The sequence below is a fragment of the Miscanthus floridulus genome, chromosome 16, assembly GCF_019320115.1.
Source record: "Miscanthus floridulus cultivar M001 chromosome 16, ASM1932011v1, whole genome shotgun sequence".
Classification (NCBI taxonomy): Eukaryota; Viridiplantae; Streptophyta; class Magnoliopsida; order Poales; family Poaceae; genus Miscanthus; species Miscanthus floridulus.
The window spans coordinates 80949800-80965995 of NC_089595.1; the positions used below are offsets into that span (position 1 = coordinate 80949800).

Below are 16196 nucleotides of genomic sequence, written 5' to 3' on the forward strand. Positions count from 1 at the left end.
CCAGTTTCCATCCGAATTGTGCAGCTACACTGTTTTGTATTTGGAGGCGACTATTAGCTACATCATCTTTCATTTGCCTCAATCTCAACACTGGGCCGCTTGAAAAGAAAATGAATACGGCTGCCGTCAGCATCACCCGAAGAAGGAACTGGGCCTTACGCCGGCTGATTTTAAGCCGTTCAGTTGTTTTTTACTACTTTGCTAAGTTGGTCTCCAAAGTGTGACATTTAGACAGTGCTCCACTAAAAAAAAAGAAGTGTTTGACATTCGCTTGTCCGGTAAAATTGGTGATCTCACTGTGAGAGTGCCTTCATCAAGCCACGATGTATATCCAAGACAATTTTCTAAACTAGGAGTGGGAGCTCCCCTACTAGCTTTATTAAAAGAAATAAATCAAGTCCAACAAAAAGTTAAGAAACTAAGAAAGAAAGAAAAAAAGATAAGCAAGATTAAAACAAGTCCATACTAATTGAACAAGTAGTATGTAATGAAATACGGAGTAATAGTGTACAGTTCAATCAACATTACAAGTGAATTAGACATTTATGAAAAGAAACCACATGAAACGTCTATGGCAGAGACCTGGGCACCAATGTCTTGGCATGCCCATAAAGAACATCAAGGCACTTCGAATCCCTATGTTGCTCCTTCCCCTACCATACTCTACATCTTGCCATTCTCGTCCCTATAGCCCTAACCTCACCTAGCTGCTTTACCTGTGTTCCTAGCCAAAATATTTTGCCGTCACCATTGATGTCTACAGAAGTGGAAAACAACCAAACAGAACGTGTCGATTCCAACTAACGTGGCTCAAATATGAAGTCTTCTATAGAAGGAATCGGTTCATGTGGCTGAGATTATGACCAAATCATGAAAAATGTGTATATGCTTTTGATATCCTACATGTAATGAACATCGTTCAACGTTTTTCTTCCAAGATGTTGGTCATGCACAAGCGGATATAAACATGGTTAGAACATGGTTGACCACAATGCACTAGAAAGGTGTGGCTAGCAGGCATGAGATCAGTAGTTTATGGCCTATGTGATGGCTCCACAATTTGTTTGGAAATGCTTGAGTTTCCAATGGATGATGGCGCAGGCGGTAATCTTTTGGTGTAGCAGTGCACGTAGCAAACATGGGCAGCATTGTGAGGAATCCGATGACGCTTTACGGAAAGAAGGAAACTACAGATTTACATGATAATGCCCAAGATAATCCATAAACTAAATTTACAGAAGGGCTACGAAACTGAACAAAATTGTTGGAGTCTTGGACAGTGTTTTTTTCCCCCGAGGAGTGAAGCTCACCAAGAAAAAACAAGGCTACCCTGATATGATGTACCAAAATATTTTGCCGTCACCATTGATCGTCGCATGTAGCATGTTTGCCATCATTGACGTCAGCTCAACAGTGACATGGTAATTTAAGTAACTATAATCATCGCGCTGTTGAACTGGACCAATAAATTGTGTTATCATCGATCTGGCTTGGCGCGACTCCATAGTTTGTAATTACAAGGAAATCGTCCGGTAGATGCCAGATGGTACGATCGATGCGCTTTTTTTTTTACCGGATTAGCGCTACTGTTCGTCATATCACTCTCATAAGTTTATCGAGACATAACCTTTCAGGCGGCACTCTCAAGCCTTAAGACATACATGAGAGGTCTCCTTTTTAAAGCGTAAAGCTTCGAGGCTGTCTAGCAATCTGAGGGTCGAGATTTTTTCTCTCTCTATACATAATAATTAAAACACGAGCATGCATATATATAGGAGTACATATAAGTAGTTCATTGTTTGCCATCGTTGACGTCAGCTCAACAGTGACATGGTAATTTAAGTAACTATAATCATCGCGCTGTTGAACTGGACCAATAAATTGTGTTATCATCGATCTGGCTTGGCGCGAGACTCCATCGTTTGTCATTACAAGGAAAGCGTCCGGTAGATGCCAGATGGTACGATCCATGCGCTTTTTTTTACCGGATTAGCGCTACGTTCGTCAGATCACTCTCATAAGTTTGTCGAGACATAACCTTTCAGGCGGCACTCTCAAGCCTTAAGACCTACATGAGAGGTCTCCTTTTTAAAGCGTAAAGCTCCAAGGCTGTCTAGAGAGTCGAGATTTTTTTTCTCTATACATAATAATTAAAACACGAGCATGCGTATATATATATGAGTACATCAAAGCCAGCTGGGAGTACAGAGCATTGAGCCATTTCATCGTCTCGGATATCTCAGACCCCTAGCTACTACGACCGAGAGACAGAGGCACAGAGGCGACAGGATCAATATGCAGACTGCCGTGGCGGTCCTCGTATCAGGCGTGGTGGCGCTGTTCGGTGTGACGAGCGCCGTGCTGGGGTTCATAGCCGAGGCCAACAGGCTCAAAGTAAGCGATCCAAACGATGTCCATATATATTCTAGCATTAATCTCGCCGAATCGCATCAATCTCTATATGCAGAAGTACTCGTCTTTGCCAGAACAATGGTTTTGATCAAGTCGGTGACGGATTAATTGATGTTCTTGCAGCCGGATGAAATCCACGTGTCTGGTCGCGACTGCGTGTATCCGGCCAACCCCGCTCACACGCTGGGGTTCTGTGCCATCTTCCTGCTTGTGGTGGCCCAGATCATCGCCTCGGCGGCCGGCGGCTGTTGTAGTTGTTGCAGGCCACCGGGCGGTGCTTCTTATTCCAACTCCACTACGCGACGAGTCGTGGGCGTCGTCGCCTCTGTCCTCTCATGGTAATCAACTCCGCATGCACCAGCGTTGCTCTCAAATCTCAATAGGAGTATATTCTCTCGGATTAATGAAACTGGTGTGATTAATTTGCAGGGTAGCGGCGTTGATCGCTGCGGTTTTCTACTGGGTAGGCGTGATGTTAAACGCGCCCACGACGCGCCAAGCCAAAATCGCGGGCCCCGACGAGGAGGAGTGCTACTCACTCAAGGGCGGTGTCTTCGTCAGGGCGGCCGTGCTTAGCCTCGTCGCCACCTCGCTTGGGATCATGTCCTGTGTCTTGCTCCGCCTGCCGGCGGCTACTACGGACGTGACTGTAGAAGGCCAGGATGCAGTCGGGCTGCCGGAGTGGCAAGCACCGAACCCGAAGTTCGCTCGCTCCTCCTCCTAAGGGCCAGGCGCACGGGCAAGTGCAGTGCAGGTGTAATGCGTACGTACTCCTCAGGGTCAGGCGCACGCTGCAGTACTGCTCGTGTTATACCTCCTGTACTGGTGCATGTTGCTGCAAAGTACTATCTCCGCAATAAAATAAGGGCGTGATTGGTTGCTTTGGTGAGGGGGATCGGGATGGAGAGCCGGTCCAGGATGGTGAGATGCATGTTCAAATCATGTACTTAGTCATGTTTGGTTGTCTTTATTGTTGGTCTAGTATAAGATGAGATCTTATTTGGTTGCATGTATGGATGAGAGTTTTGAGTGTATGACACATGGGTCCCTGTGCCATGCCTAAATCAAGCCATCCTGTATGGAGAGAGAAGTGGAAATTGAGAAGACGAAGTCATGCGGGATGGAGGAGGGCAGATGAATGAAATGATATAGGTTAAATGTGCGAGAAGGGCAACCAAACATGCCGCATAAATGAGGTCAGACATCAAAACAGTGCGGGGACGACCCGATTCGGCCTACCAATCATGCCCTAAGAGCATCTTTGGATCGTGCCTGCGGCCAGCTCCTGGCCCAGCAGGGCTCCCAGGCGGACCGCAGACGCATGGGTCAGGATCATATCACGACCCGGGCGACATCCAATTCTGAAGACGACGTTCTAATAGCATCACGTCGGCTTCCAATTTGCTCGCTAGACAATTCTTATATGATGTGTTTTGCCATCTTGTCTTTTTATATCTAGCTTTCTCACTGAGAAATCCGCTCTCTACATTACGTAGCAGCTCATCAATGTCATCGTCATCCTCGGTGTCGTCAGCTAGCGTATTTCTAAACACATCATTAATGGTAGCCATAGGTTCCGTATTGAGACCGGGTTCCTCGTTAGTAACGGCCTCGTGGAGGGCTCTGTCAGGCATGGCCACATCATCATTGTTTTCCAACGGAACATTCACACCAACCTTCCTATGCATACTCCATATCGTATAGTTCGGCATGAACCCCTGGTAAGCATGTGCATTCGTATAGACTCAGTTTGAGTCTATTTTCTTTGATTCATGTAATCTTTGCATGGGCAGAAGACAGAGTTCCCATCCCCAGCATCAGCTTTGGCATCGCTGAGAAACTTGCCGACGTCAAACATATACCGCTTGTCCGTTCGGGATAGATACATCCACTCTCGATCCATATCTACAAAAAAAAATATTGAGACTTCATGCCACATAATAATGCGGAGAGTAATTATAGAGGAATTACAGTAGGAAAAAATTATTCTATACTAATTATTGGAAAAATGAAATTGATAGCCCCTGCCACATAAATTGAAAATCATAGCCCTATAAAAAACAATTATTGCACAATAATTAAGAATAATTATTCTACTCCGTGCCACATAAAAATGGAGACACTAATTTAAAAAAAGACTAAAATTGGAGACTTGATAATGAAGAATAATATAGCTCCAAATAATGTGTTGATAGATGACACATGGATTAATTTGCTCATAAAAATTGTAAAAGAATCTACTCTACTCCTAACATGAACTAATTATAGCATCACATACTAACAATCATCTTGACCACCATATAATTAGCTAGGAATTTAAATGGATTCATAGACATCAACCTTTTGGATGATGGATTCTCCACAATTTGCTTGGATGCCTTGCACAAAGTTCAATTGGAAAGTGCTCTCTAGAATGGAGAAATAACTGAATGAGAATGAAGCAATGTAGTCATCAAAACAACAGTAATTAAGCAACAAAATCAAAGTAGTGGATGCTTGTTACTAACCTTAAAGCAAAAAGATCAAGCCTATTCTTCAAAATCCAAGAGCTAGCTTCGTGGTGAAGAGCAGCCACAACAATGTAGAGAGGAGGGAGGAGAGGACGGCGGTAGCTTTTTGTACTGTCAGTTTATCACCGTCGGTTCTTAGCTTGAACCGACAGTGATACATCCAAATCACTGTCGGTTGTTGGCTAGAATCAACAGTGATATGCGACCGTCCACTCAAACCGGCAGTGATGTGGACCTTCACTGTCGGTTTTCGCTAATTCCCAATCATTTTCTCATTTTCAAGCTCAGAACCGACAGCGAAGGTTCATCACTTCCGGTTGGCCGAAATTTGACACTAATGGTGCCAGCAGTGATGTTCAATTCTGTAGTAGTGATGTGCCATCTTCCTGCTTGCGGTGGCCCAGATCATCGCCTCGGCGGCCGGCGGCTGTTGCAGTTGTTGCAGGCCACCGGGCGGTGCTTCTTCCAACTCCTCCAGGCGACGAGTCATGGGCGTCGTCGTCTCTGTCCTCTCATGGTAATCAATCAAGCTCGCATGCACCAGCCTCGCTCTAAATAGGAGTATATTCATTCTTCTGGTGGGCGGTGCATGTGGTTAATTTGCAGGGTAGCGGCGTTGATCGCTGCGGTTTTCTACTGGGTAGGCGTAGCGCCCACGACGCGCGAAGCCAAATTTGCGGGCCCTATCGAGGAGTGTTACGTACTCAAGGGCGGTGTCTTCGTCAGGGCGGCCGTGCGTAGCCTCGTCGTCACCTCGCTTGGGATCATGTCCTGTGTCTTGCTCCGCCTGCCGGCGGCTACTACAGACGTGACTGTAGAAGGCCAGCATGCAGTCGGGCTGTCGGAGTGGCAAGCACCCAACCCGAAGTTCGCTCGCTCCTCCTCCTCAGGGTCAGGGGCGCACGGCGCAAGTGCAGTGCAGGTGTAATGCATACGTACTCCTCAGGGTCAGGCGCACGCTGCAGTACTGCTCGTGTTGTACCTCCTGTACTGGTGCATGTTGCTGCAAAGTACTATCTCCGCCACAAAATAAGGGCATCTTTGGATCGTGCCTCCGGCCAGCTCCTGGCCCAGCAGGGCTCCCAGGCGGACCACAGACGCATGGGTCAGGATCATGTCACGACCCCGGCGACATCCAATTCTGAAGACGACGTTCTGGAAGCTGACGGAGGGGAAGATCAAGGCGGGAAAGCTGAAGCCGGGAGCGGGAGTATGAAGAAACGGTCCAGAAGAGATGCAAGGCCCAACCGCGCCACCACTGCCCAGACTGGGCGGCCCAGGAAGAAGAGAGCCGTGTAGGATCGGCTGATCGCCAACGTTAACTAGGAGGGAGAGAAAGGGGATCTGCAGAACGGAGTGGAACACGAACACGGACGGCTGTGCCAGAGGCGGCGACGAGCGATCTGCTCGGTGTAATAGCTAGATTTCCACCCAAACTCCACTCTATTGATGTTAAACTAGATGATGGTGAAGTAATGTCGTGACGGAACAGGCCAGGTAGATGCCTCCCAAGGCACGACCCAAACACGCAGTGTTGCTACGGTGTAGTCATGTAGGTTCGTAGAAATATTTATAATATTTGTATCTTCAATAAGTATATTATAAAATTAGATTTAGTGATCTATCTAATAATGCTAATTATATACTATAAATATTAATATTTATAAATATTTGATCAAAATAAAAAATGATTGGCTTACCAGAAAGTGAGAATAACATTTATTGTAGGACATAGGTAGTGTATGTGTAATGTGTGTGATCGAGAAGGCAACATGTTAGGCAACATGCAAAAGGAGCGATTGCATGGTATTATTTATATTATAGTACTATTAGCAAATATACACAAGTGTGTTGCAATGTAAGAAAAAAAATTATCAAACATTGATAGACGATGGAATTCATGTATATAATTAATTGTAGGTGACAAGTACGTATATTAGCAGAGGCTACGGTACCGAACCTACTCATAGAAGCATTGTTCGGTGGATAGGAAGGTGTCGAGGCCTATCTGACTTGCTAAACATAGAACACTAAATTGATGGTTATGCTTGACTGAGGGAGTTCGGACGATGGACGAACTAACCCTGTGTGACGTTAAGCCCAAAAAAGGGGCGTGTACGGGTCCACACCTTGGGAGCACATGCGGCCACTCTTTCGGGGTGCATGTAGAACGTGGGGCCCGTGCATGCGCGTGACCACAAAGAGAGGACTGACTGGACCAGCCGGCCACAGGCCTCCCTGCCGTGCCTACCCTCTGCTGCTTTGCCGTGCTGCTCTTTTTCTCTCTGTGTGTTGTCTGCGCCCAGGCTAAGTTGTCCCTTGAAAGATCCTAATATGGCTAGAGGGGGTGAATAGCCTATTTAAAAATCTACAAGATCACTGGAGCAATTTGATTAGTATGACAAATAGCGAAATATAAACTTGCTCTAGCTCTACAAGGGCTCCAAGCCACCTATTCAATAATTCTAGTTACTATAATTACTAGGCACGCAATTGGCTAAGTCACTACTCACTAAGAGCTCTCACACTTGCTAGACTAAAGAGCTCCACTAGATGATCTTAAGCTACAAAGCAAGCTCTCAATTCTAGTTACACAAAATAGTTTGCTACAACTAGTTTGCGGGAATATAAATAAGTAAGTAGGGTGATTATATCGTCGTGTAGAGGAGTGAACCAATCATATGATGAATACCGATTTAATCACCGGGAGAATACCAAAAAGGGCAAGAGACAACCAATTTTCTCTTGAGGTTCACGTGCTTGCCTGCACGCTAGTCCCCGTTGTGTCGACCAACACTTGGTGGTTCGACGGCTAAAAGGTGTTACATAAACCTCATCCACACAATTAGACACCGCAAGAACCTACCCACAAGTGAGGTAATTCAATGACACGGGTAATTTACTAGAGCTACCTTGCATCGCTTTGTCGGGAAAGATGCAAGACCCCTCACAATCACTGAAGCCAGCCATAAACAATCACCAACTCATGCTGAAGCTCCTTCGCTGCTCCAAGCCGTCTAGGTGGCGGCAACCACCAAGAGAAACAAGAAATTCGCAGCCACAACGATCCCCATGTGCCACTAGATACAAGCACTCAAGCAAATACACTTGGAATCACTCCCAATCTGACTATGATGATGAATCAATGATGGAGATGAGTGGGAGGTGTTTGCTTAGGCTCATTAGGAGGTCAAGTATATCAAAGTCCCAAGAGAGTGGGCCCCAAGCTGGCCAAACACTATTTATAGATGTCCCAAAACAAATAGAGTCGTTAGAGCCACGGGAGGCCGCTCTGCGTACTCATCGAACGCATCGATCGAGTTGATCGGACGTGCCCGAGCCAGCGTCCGGTCGAGAATAAGCTGCCACATGCCCTCGCTTTGAACTTGCGCTGTTGATCTCCAACGGTCAACTGATCAAGCACTACAGGGTTAAGTCGTGACCGGACGCGCTGCTGTGAAGACCTGATGCTCGAGCCCACGGTGCACTGACTGGACGCATGGGCGCGTCAGGTTGCCTCTGACCTGACGCATCCGGTCAAGGTTTTTCGCCTCTAGATGCTCTCTATAAGCGTGTGGGGGGCCGTGCATGCGCGTGACCACAAAGAGAGGACTGGCTGGACCAGTCGGCCACATGCCTCCCTGCCGTGCCTACCCTCTACTGTGCCTATGCCTACTACTACTTGTCGTGCTGCTCTTTTTCACTCTGTGTGTTGTCTGCGCCAAGGCCAAGCTGCCCCTTGAAAGGTCCTAATATGGCTAGAGGGGGGTGAATAGCCTATTTAAAAATCTACAAGATCACTAGAATAATTTGATTAGTACAACAAATAGCGAAATACAAACTTACTCTAACTCTACAAGGGTTGCAAGCCACCCATTCAATAATTCTAATTACTATAACCACTAGGCACATAATTGGCTAAGTCACTACTCACTAAGAGCTCTCACTTGCTATACTAAAGAGCTCCACTAGATGATCTTAAGCTACAAAGCAAGCTCTCAATTCTAGTTACACTAAAGAGCTTATTACAACTAGTTTGCGGGAATGTAAATGAGTGAGTAGGGTGATTATATCGTCGCGTAGAGGAGTGAACTAATCACATGATGAATACTAATTCAATCACCGGGAGAATACCAAAAAGGGCAAGAGACAACCAATTTTCTCTCGAGGTTCACGTGCTTGCCTACACGCTAGTCCCTATTGTGTCGACCAGCACTTGATAGTTCGGTGGCTAAGTGGTGTTGCGCAAACCTCGTCCACACAATTGGACACCGCAAGAACCTACACACAAGTGAGGTAACTCAATGACATGAGCAATTTACTAGAGCAACCTTGCACCGCTTCGGCGAGGAAGATGCAAGACCCTTCACAATCACTGGAGCCGACCACGAACAATCACCAACTCATGCTGAAGCTCTTTCGCTGCTCCAAGCCATCTAGGTGGTGGCAACCAATAAGAGAAACAAGAAATCCACAGCCACAACGATCCCCAAGTGCCACTAGATGCAATCACTCAAGCAAATACACTTGAAATCACTCTCAATCTCACTATGATGATGAATCAATGATAGAGATGAGTGGGAGGTGTTTACTTAGGCTCATAAGGAGGTCAAGTATGTCAAAGTCCCAAGAGAGTGAGCCCCAAGCTGGCCAAACACTATTTATAGATGTCCCAAAACAAATAGAGCTGTTAGAGCCATAGGAGGCTGCTCTACGTACTGACCGGACGCACTAGTCGAGTTGACCGGACGCGCCCGAGCCAGCGTCCGGTCGAGAATCAGCTGCCACGTGTCCTCGCTTTGAACTTGCGTCGTTGATCTCCAATGGTCAACTAATCAAGCTCCCTAGGGTTAAGTCATGACCGAACCCGCTACTGTGAAGACCTGATGCTCGAGCCCACGACATCCGAACGTTTACAGAGAGCATCCAGAGGCGAAAAACCTTGACCGGACATGTCAGGTCAGAGGTGACCTAACGCGCCCATGCATCCAGTCAGTGCACTGCTCCTATGCGTGCTCGCCCGAGGCTGATGTCACGGTACTTCAGCACGTACATGACTCAGGGCCCCCGCGTCCGATCACCACTCACGCCACCTCTGCAAGAGATGACCGGACACATAGATGCACGAAGCCCTACGTCCGATCACTCTCTTCCCCTCTTGGCCAGCTTCGCGCCAAGTTTTTAAAAATGACTGGACTAGCCTGGCTAGCGTCCGGTCGCCGTGCAGCTCCTCTTTTTCTTTTTCTAAGTCCACAACCACTTCACCCTTGCTTCTAACTTTAGCCCTAAAGTGTAAAACTTATGTGCATGTGTGTTAGCATTTTTCAAAGCATTTTACAAGGGTCAAAGTTAGCACACTAGGTTCCTAAATGTATATGCAAAAGTCATGTCACTTAGTGGCACTCGATAAACCATTTAGCCAAATATTTCCCCTCTTTATAGTATAGCTATCGATCCTAAGTCACTCACACCCTCTATGGTGTCTTGAGTGCAAAACAAAAACATATCTTATACCTTTGTCTTGATCTTTTTGGTTTTTGTTTTTCTCTTTCTTCTTTTCCAAGTTGAGCTTAATTATCGTCAACACATGTCCACCTTCATCACCATGGACCTCATCCTACTCTATCACTTGGATTGGACCACCTTTTCTAATTCACACACTTGGATCAAAGGTTAGTCCTAGGTTTCATCAATTATCCAAAACCAAACTAGGGCTTTCAATCTCTCTCTTTTTGGTAATTGATGACAACCTATTTACATAGATATTCAATAAAATCTTTTTGGATTCATGTTGCTTGCCCAAGCATATTACCATGTGTAAAGATTATGGACAAGTTTCATTAACCTAAATTGGTAGTATTAGCTCCCGCTTCATATGTGCTAAGAGTTTGAATATGAAAGCCTGCACATATGCATGGATTAGAAGTTTGGGAGAGTAATAGCTACCAGATGATGCTAAGGTGTAATGAATGAACCTTTGAAGCGTGATACCAATCAGAGTTGCCATTTGAAACCATCCTTAACACCATGATTCACTAGATATCACTTGAAAAGCATAGACAAACTAGATACCTCATGAGATCAACATTAGAAGTAAGGCTCTAGTACCACTTGTAAAAGATCAAGGTATATCTAGCTATCCTATGGATGCTAGTTTTCATTTCATCGATCATTTTCTACAATCTAGCATACACCACACAAGTATGGATAGGGAATTTAAGAACTTATGCCATGCAAGCAAACATATGTAATGCACATACAAATGCAACATACAAGTTTATGAGTTTGCTCCCCCTACTTGTGTGCCTCAAATTTTAATTGATCCCCTTACAATGTCATTTCATTTGTTTGCTCTCCTTATCTCTTACTATCTTTGTGAATTCTCTCCCCCTTTGTCAACAATTAACACAAAAGATGAGCTCAAATTTTAGATAGGTTAGGGTGCAACCATGTGAAGTGAGGATCATTTTTCCAATTTGGTTCAATTTAGATTTCTTACAAAAGATGTTAACTCGGTTTGATCCAAGGGCAAGCTTCTTCACACCTCCAAATCAGGGTTATCATGCACCATGTTCAGTTAACCACTTATAGCTTATTTTCTAGATTAAACACTAGCTTCATAAGCCCACAAACATGCCATATGTTACCACTAGATCATTTCAAGCATACAAGCAATAGTGGTACCATACAAGCATGAAATTCATTTGATTTTCATGTATGAGCCTAAGACATGTGAGGAATGACTAGATGCACTAACCAAGTCCTTAGCAATGGATGAATGATATGTCAATCAACTTTACCTTGCTTTGCTTGAAGGAGAGGCATGTCATATAATGGGGATGCATCAACACATATTTGAGAAGTTAAGTATGTTCAATTCATTTCTTAGCTTGCAAAACCTCTTCTCATCAAGTGGCTTGGTGAAGATATTGGCAAGTTGATCATCGATGCCCACACTCTCAATGCAAATGTCCCCTTTTTGTTGGTGATCTCTAATAAAATGATGGTGGAATCTATGTGCTCCGTTCTTGAACGTTGAACCAGGTTGTTGGTGAGCTTCATGGCACTCTCATTATCACATAGCAATGGCACTTGAATTTGATTCCAAAGTCACTCAAAGTAGCCTTCATCTAAAGTAATTGATCACAACAACTACTGGCCAAAATGTACTCCGCTTCGGCAGTTGAAAGTGCTACACTATTTTGCTTCTTTAATGACCAGGACACAAGTGATCTTCCCAATAGTTGGCATGTGCCCGATCTTTTCTTTCTCTCAACTTTGCATCCCGCATAATCAGAGTCCAAATATCCAATCAACTCAAATCTTGCTCATTTGGGATACCACAATCCAACATTTTGTGTATGCTTCAAGTACCTCAATATTCTCTTGGTTGCCTTTAAATAACTTTCTCTTGGTGGGGCTTGAAATCTAGCACACATGCATACACTAAACATCACATCCGGCCTTGATGTGGTCACATATATAGAGTAGGCTTCCAATCATAGACCGATATGTCTTTTGTCCACCATATTGCCAGTAGCATCAGTATCTAAGTTTTAATTTGTCCCCATTAGTGTACTAATAGCTTTACTCTCATCCATGCCAAACTTCTTGAGCATGTCTTTGATGTACTTGCCTTGACTCATAAATGTGCCATTCTTCATTTGCTTGATTTGAAGACCAAGAAAGTAACTAAGCTCTCTAATTATGGACATCTCAAACTCACTTGTCATCATCTTTCCAAACTTCTCATAAAAATCTTGATTGGTTGATCCAAATATGATATCATCAACATAGATTTACAACACAAACAAGTCATTACCAAGCTTCTTGGTGAAGAGAGTGGTATCAACCTTGTCCACCTTGAATCCTTTAGAGAGTAGGAAATCCCTCAACCTCTCATACTATGCTCTTGGTGCTTGCTTTAAGCCATACAAAGCATTTCTCAACTTATAGACATGGTTCGACTTCTTTTCATCTTCAAAATCAGGAGGTTGCTCAACATACACAAGCTCATTGATGTACCCATTGAGAAATGTACTCTTCACATCCATTTGGTATAACTTGATGTTATGGGCACAAGCATAGGATAACAAGATCCTCATTGCTTTTAATCTTGCAACCGGACATATGTTTCTCCAAAGTCAAGACCTTCAACTTGAGTGTAACCTTGAGCCACTAATCTTGCTTTGTTTCTGACAACTATCCCATCTTGATCTTGCTTGTTACGAAAGACCCATTTGGTTCCAATCACATTATGATCCTTAGGCCTCTCAACTAACTCCCATACTTGATTTCTTGTGAAGTTGTTTAGCTGTTCATTCATAGCATTCACCCAATCAACATCCAACAAAGCTTTATCTATCTTCTTAGGTTCAACGGATGATACAAATAAAAATGTTCACAAAAATAATGACAATCTTGATCTTGTTTGTACACCTCTTGAAATATTACCAATGATAGAGTCCAATGGATGATCTCTTACAACATTGGTTGGTTGGAGCACTTGCACTTGATTGCTTGCATTTGATTGATCACTTGGTTAAGATGATGAACTAGCCACTTGTTGTTGATCTTGCACTTTATCATCACTTGCACTAGCCTGACTTTGAACATGAGAACCACTAGCTTGCACATTTGAATTAGAGAGCACTTGATCTTTGTCATCTTTAACTTTAATCACCTCTCTAGGCCTTATATCACCAATGTCCACGTTCTTCATCGTATTGACCAATTGAGTACTATTGGTTTTATCAAATTCCACATCATGAATCTCTTCAAGAGTAGCACTAGCCAAATTTCAAACTCTATAAGTCTTGCTAGTAGTGGAGTAACCAAACAAGAATCCTTCATCACACTTTTTCTCAAACTTGCTCAATCTTGTACCTTTCTTCAAGATATAGCATTTGCAACAAAAAACCAAAAGTATGCATTGTTGGGTTTTCTATCATTCAAGAGCTCATATGGGTTCTTCTCCATCAATGGATGATAATAGAGTCGGTTGCAATAGTAACAAGCCATGTTGATTGCTTCAGCCCAAAATGAATGACTCACATTGTACTCACTCAATATTGTTCTTGCCATGTCAATTAAAGTTCTATTCTTCCTCTCAACTAGGCTATTTGATTGATGAGTGTACTTGGACAAGAATTGATGCCTAATTCTAAACTCATCACACAAATCATCAACTCTTGTGTTCTTGAATTCACTTCCATTGTCACTTCTCACTTTTTAGATGGTTGTTTCAAACTCATTGTGAATTCTCTTGATGAATGTCTTAAAGATTGCAAATACATCACTCTTGTCAACAAGAAAGAACACCCATGTATATCTAGTGAAATCATCCACAATCACAAATCCATATTTGTTTCCATCAATACTAGTGTATGTGGTTGGTCCAAATAAGTCCATGTACAACAACTCAAATACCTTAGATGTGCTCATCATGCTCTTCTTAGGATGTGTATTACCAACTTGCTTTCTGGCTTGACATGCACTACAAAGCTTATCCTTCTCAAATGTGACATCCTTCAAGCCTCTAAGTCATACTTGATTAACTTGTTTAATTGTTTCATTCCAACATGACTAAGCCTTCTATGCCATAACCAACCCATGCTAGACTTAGTGAACAAACAAGTTGACAATTGAGCTTCCCTAGCATTGAAATCAACGAAGTATAGATTCTCATATCTAAATCCTTTGAATATCAAGTTAGAGCCATCTACACTTATGATTGTCGGTGTTTGACCACCGATAGCCTGCCACGGGGGTCCTCAGGGTAGTATGTTCGGGCTTCAGCGCATGCGGAACTCGACGGTTAATGCAAGAGATAGTCGATTTATCCTGGTTCGGACCCTCGATCGTTGATCGAGTAATAGCCCTATGTCCAGTCAGCGTTAGCCTTTGCGTTGGATTGATTGTAAAGTGTTGTATTGTACAATTGTTTTCTGAACACCCAATCCAAGGAGCCCTGCCCTCCTTTATATAGTCAGGAGGCCAGAGTCCTAGTTGGTTTACAATGAGAGTTTCTAGTAGGATTACAGAATAATACTACTACTAAGATTACAGGGGAAGAATCCTAGTTAGGCTAGTTCTTCTCCCTTCCTTGCGGGGTATCCCATGGGTCCTGCACTGACAAGCCCCCGAGCACTTCATGGTTGAGTTCTAGAAGCCTCGTCTTGTTCCTTTAAGTCTTGTTGAGCAGGAACAAGCGTCGTCCGAGTGCTTTCTTGAGCGAAACCGTGCAACGCTTCGTGAGATCTTCGCCTAGTGTGTACCTTTTTGAAGAAAAAAGTACCCCCATTTGGATGTAGCCCCCGAGCCTCTTGATTTTTGGTACAAGGAGCTTGAGGGTCTTTTCTTGAAAGATCCCTGATTCTTCGTCGAAAGGCTCCTGAGCATATACCCGGTTTCTTTGTTGAAAAGAGCTCGGATTTAGCTATGTCCGGGTTCTTTTGTCGAAAAAAGCTCGAATATAGCTATATCCGGGTTCTTTTTATCTTGTGGTCTTGAAGTCATCTGAGTGACGTGCGCTTTTTTGAAGAAAAAAGTGCACTCACTGAGTGTAGTCCCCAAGCCTCTTGCTATTTGGAACAAAAAGTTGGAGGGTCTTGAATCTGAGTTGTTCGAAAGAACTGTATACCTTTCCTTTTGCAGCCCCAGAGCATATATCCGGATTGGGTCTTGGTGTATTCTCTGGTAGTTTGCTGTTGTCAGATATAGTTGTATGGTGGTGGTTGAGTGTAAATGCCTTTTGTTCACAGGTTGTACTGTGTTGGTATATTCTCCCGAATATGCTTGTTGTTGAGTACTGTTCCTTCACGCCTAAGTCCTCTTTCATTGAATTCTGTCTTTTCACTGTGTCCTTTGTTAGGCTTATTTTATTGGTGCTCCTGGTCCATGTGCACCGCTCCTTCGGTCTATAAATACCCTCCTAGAGTGCTATTTTGATTCGTTGAGCGTTTTGTTGCTTGTTCTAAAGTCTCTATAGTCATGAATATGGTAGTTTGTGAGGTAGAGCAGCCCCCGGGTGCATTTTGTAGTTCTCGTATGTCTTGTCGTAGCTGGAGGAAGTCTTGTGATAGGGATTAGAGGTAGACTAATCCTATAGTAGCAATGTACCAGGATGTACGTGGCAGTAGTTGGAGGAAGTCTTGTGATGTGGGCTTCGTTCCTTCATCTGGTAGTTCTGGGTTGATCCTCGCCGCTTGTGTTGAGACTGTCCGGTGCAGATCAACATCATATCCAGCATCACATCAGACTTGGGTAGACAGA

General features: G+C 44.0%; 1 protein-coding gene across 1 annotated transcript; it reads left to right on the plus strand.

Annotated features, from left to right (window-relative positions):
* Positions 1-2239: 2239 nt before the first annotated feature.
* On the plus strand, positions 2240-3136 carry LOC136510917 (protein DESIGUAL 2-like). The gene is made up of 3 exons (XM_066505205.1): positions 2240-2394; positions 2536-2750; positions 2842-3136. The coding sequence occupies exons 1-3, from the start codon at positions 2296-2298 to the stop codon at positions 3134-3136; spliced, it is 609 nt and encodes a 202-aa protein (XP_066361302.1). The 5' UTR covers positions 2240-2295.
* Positions 3137-16196: the final 13060 nt, after the last annotated feature.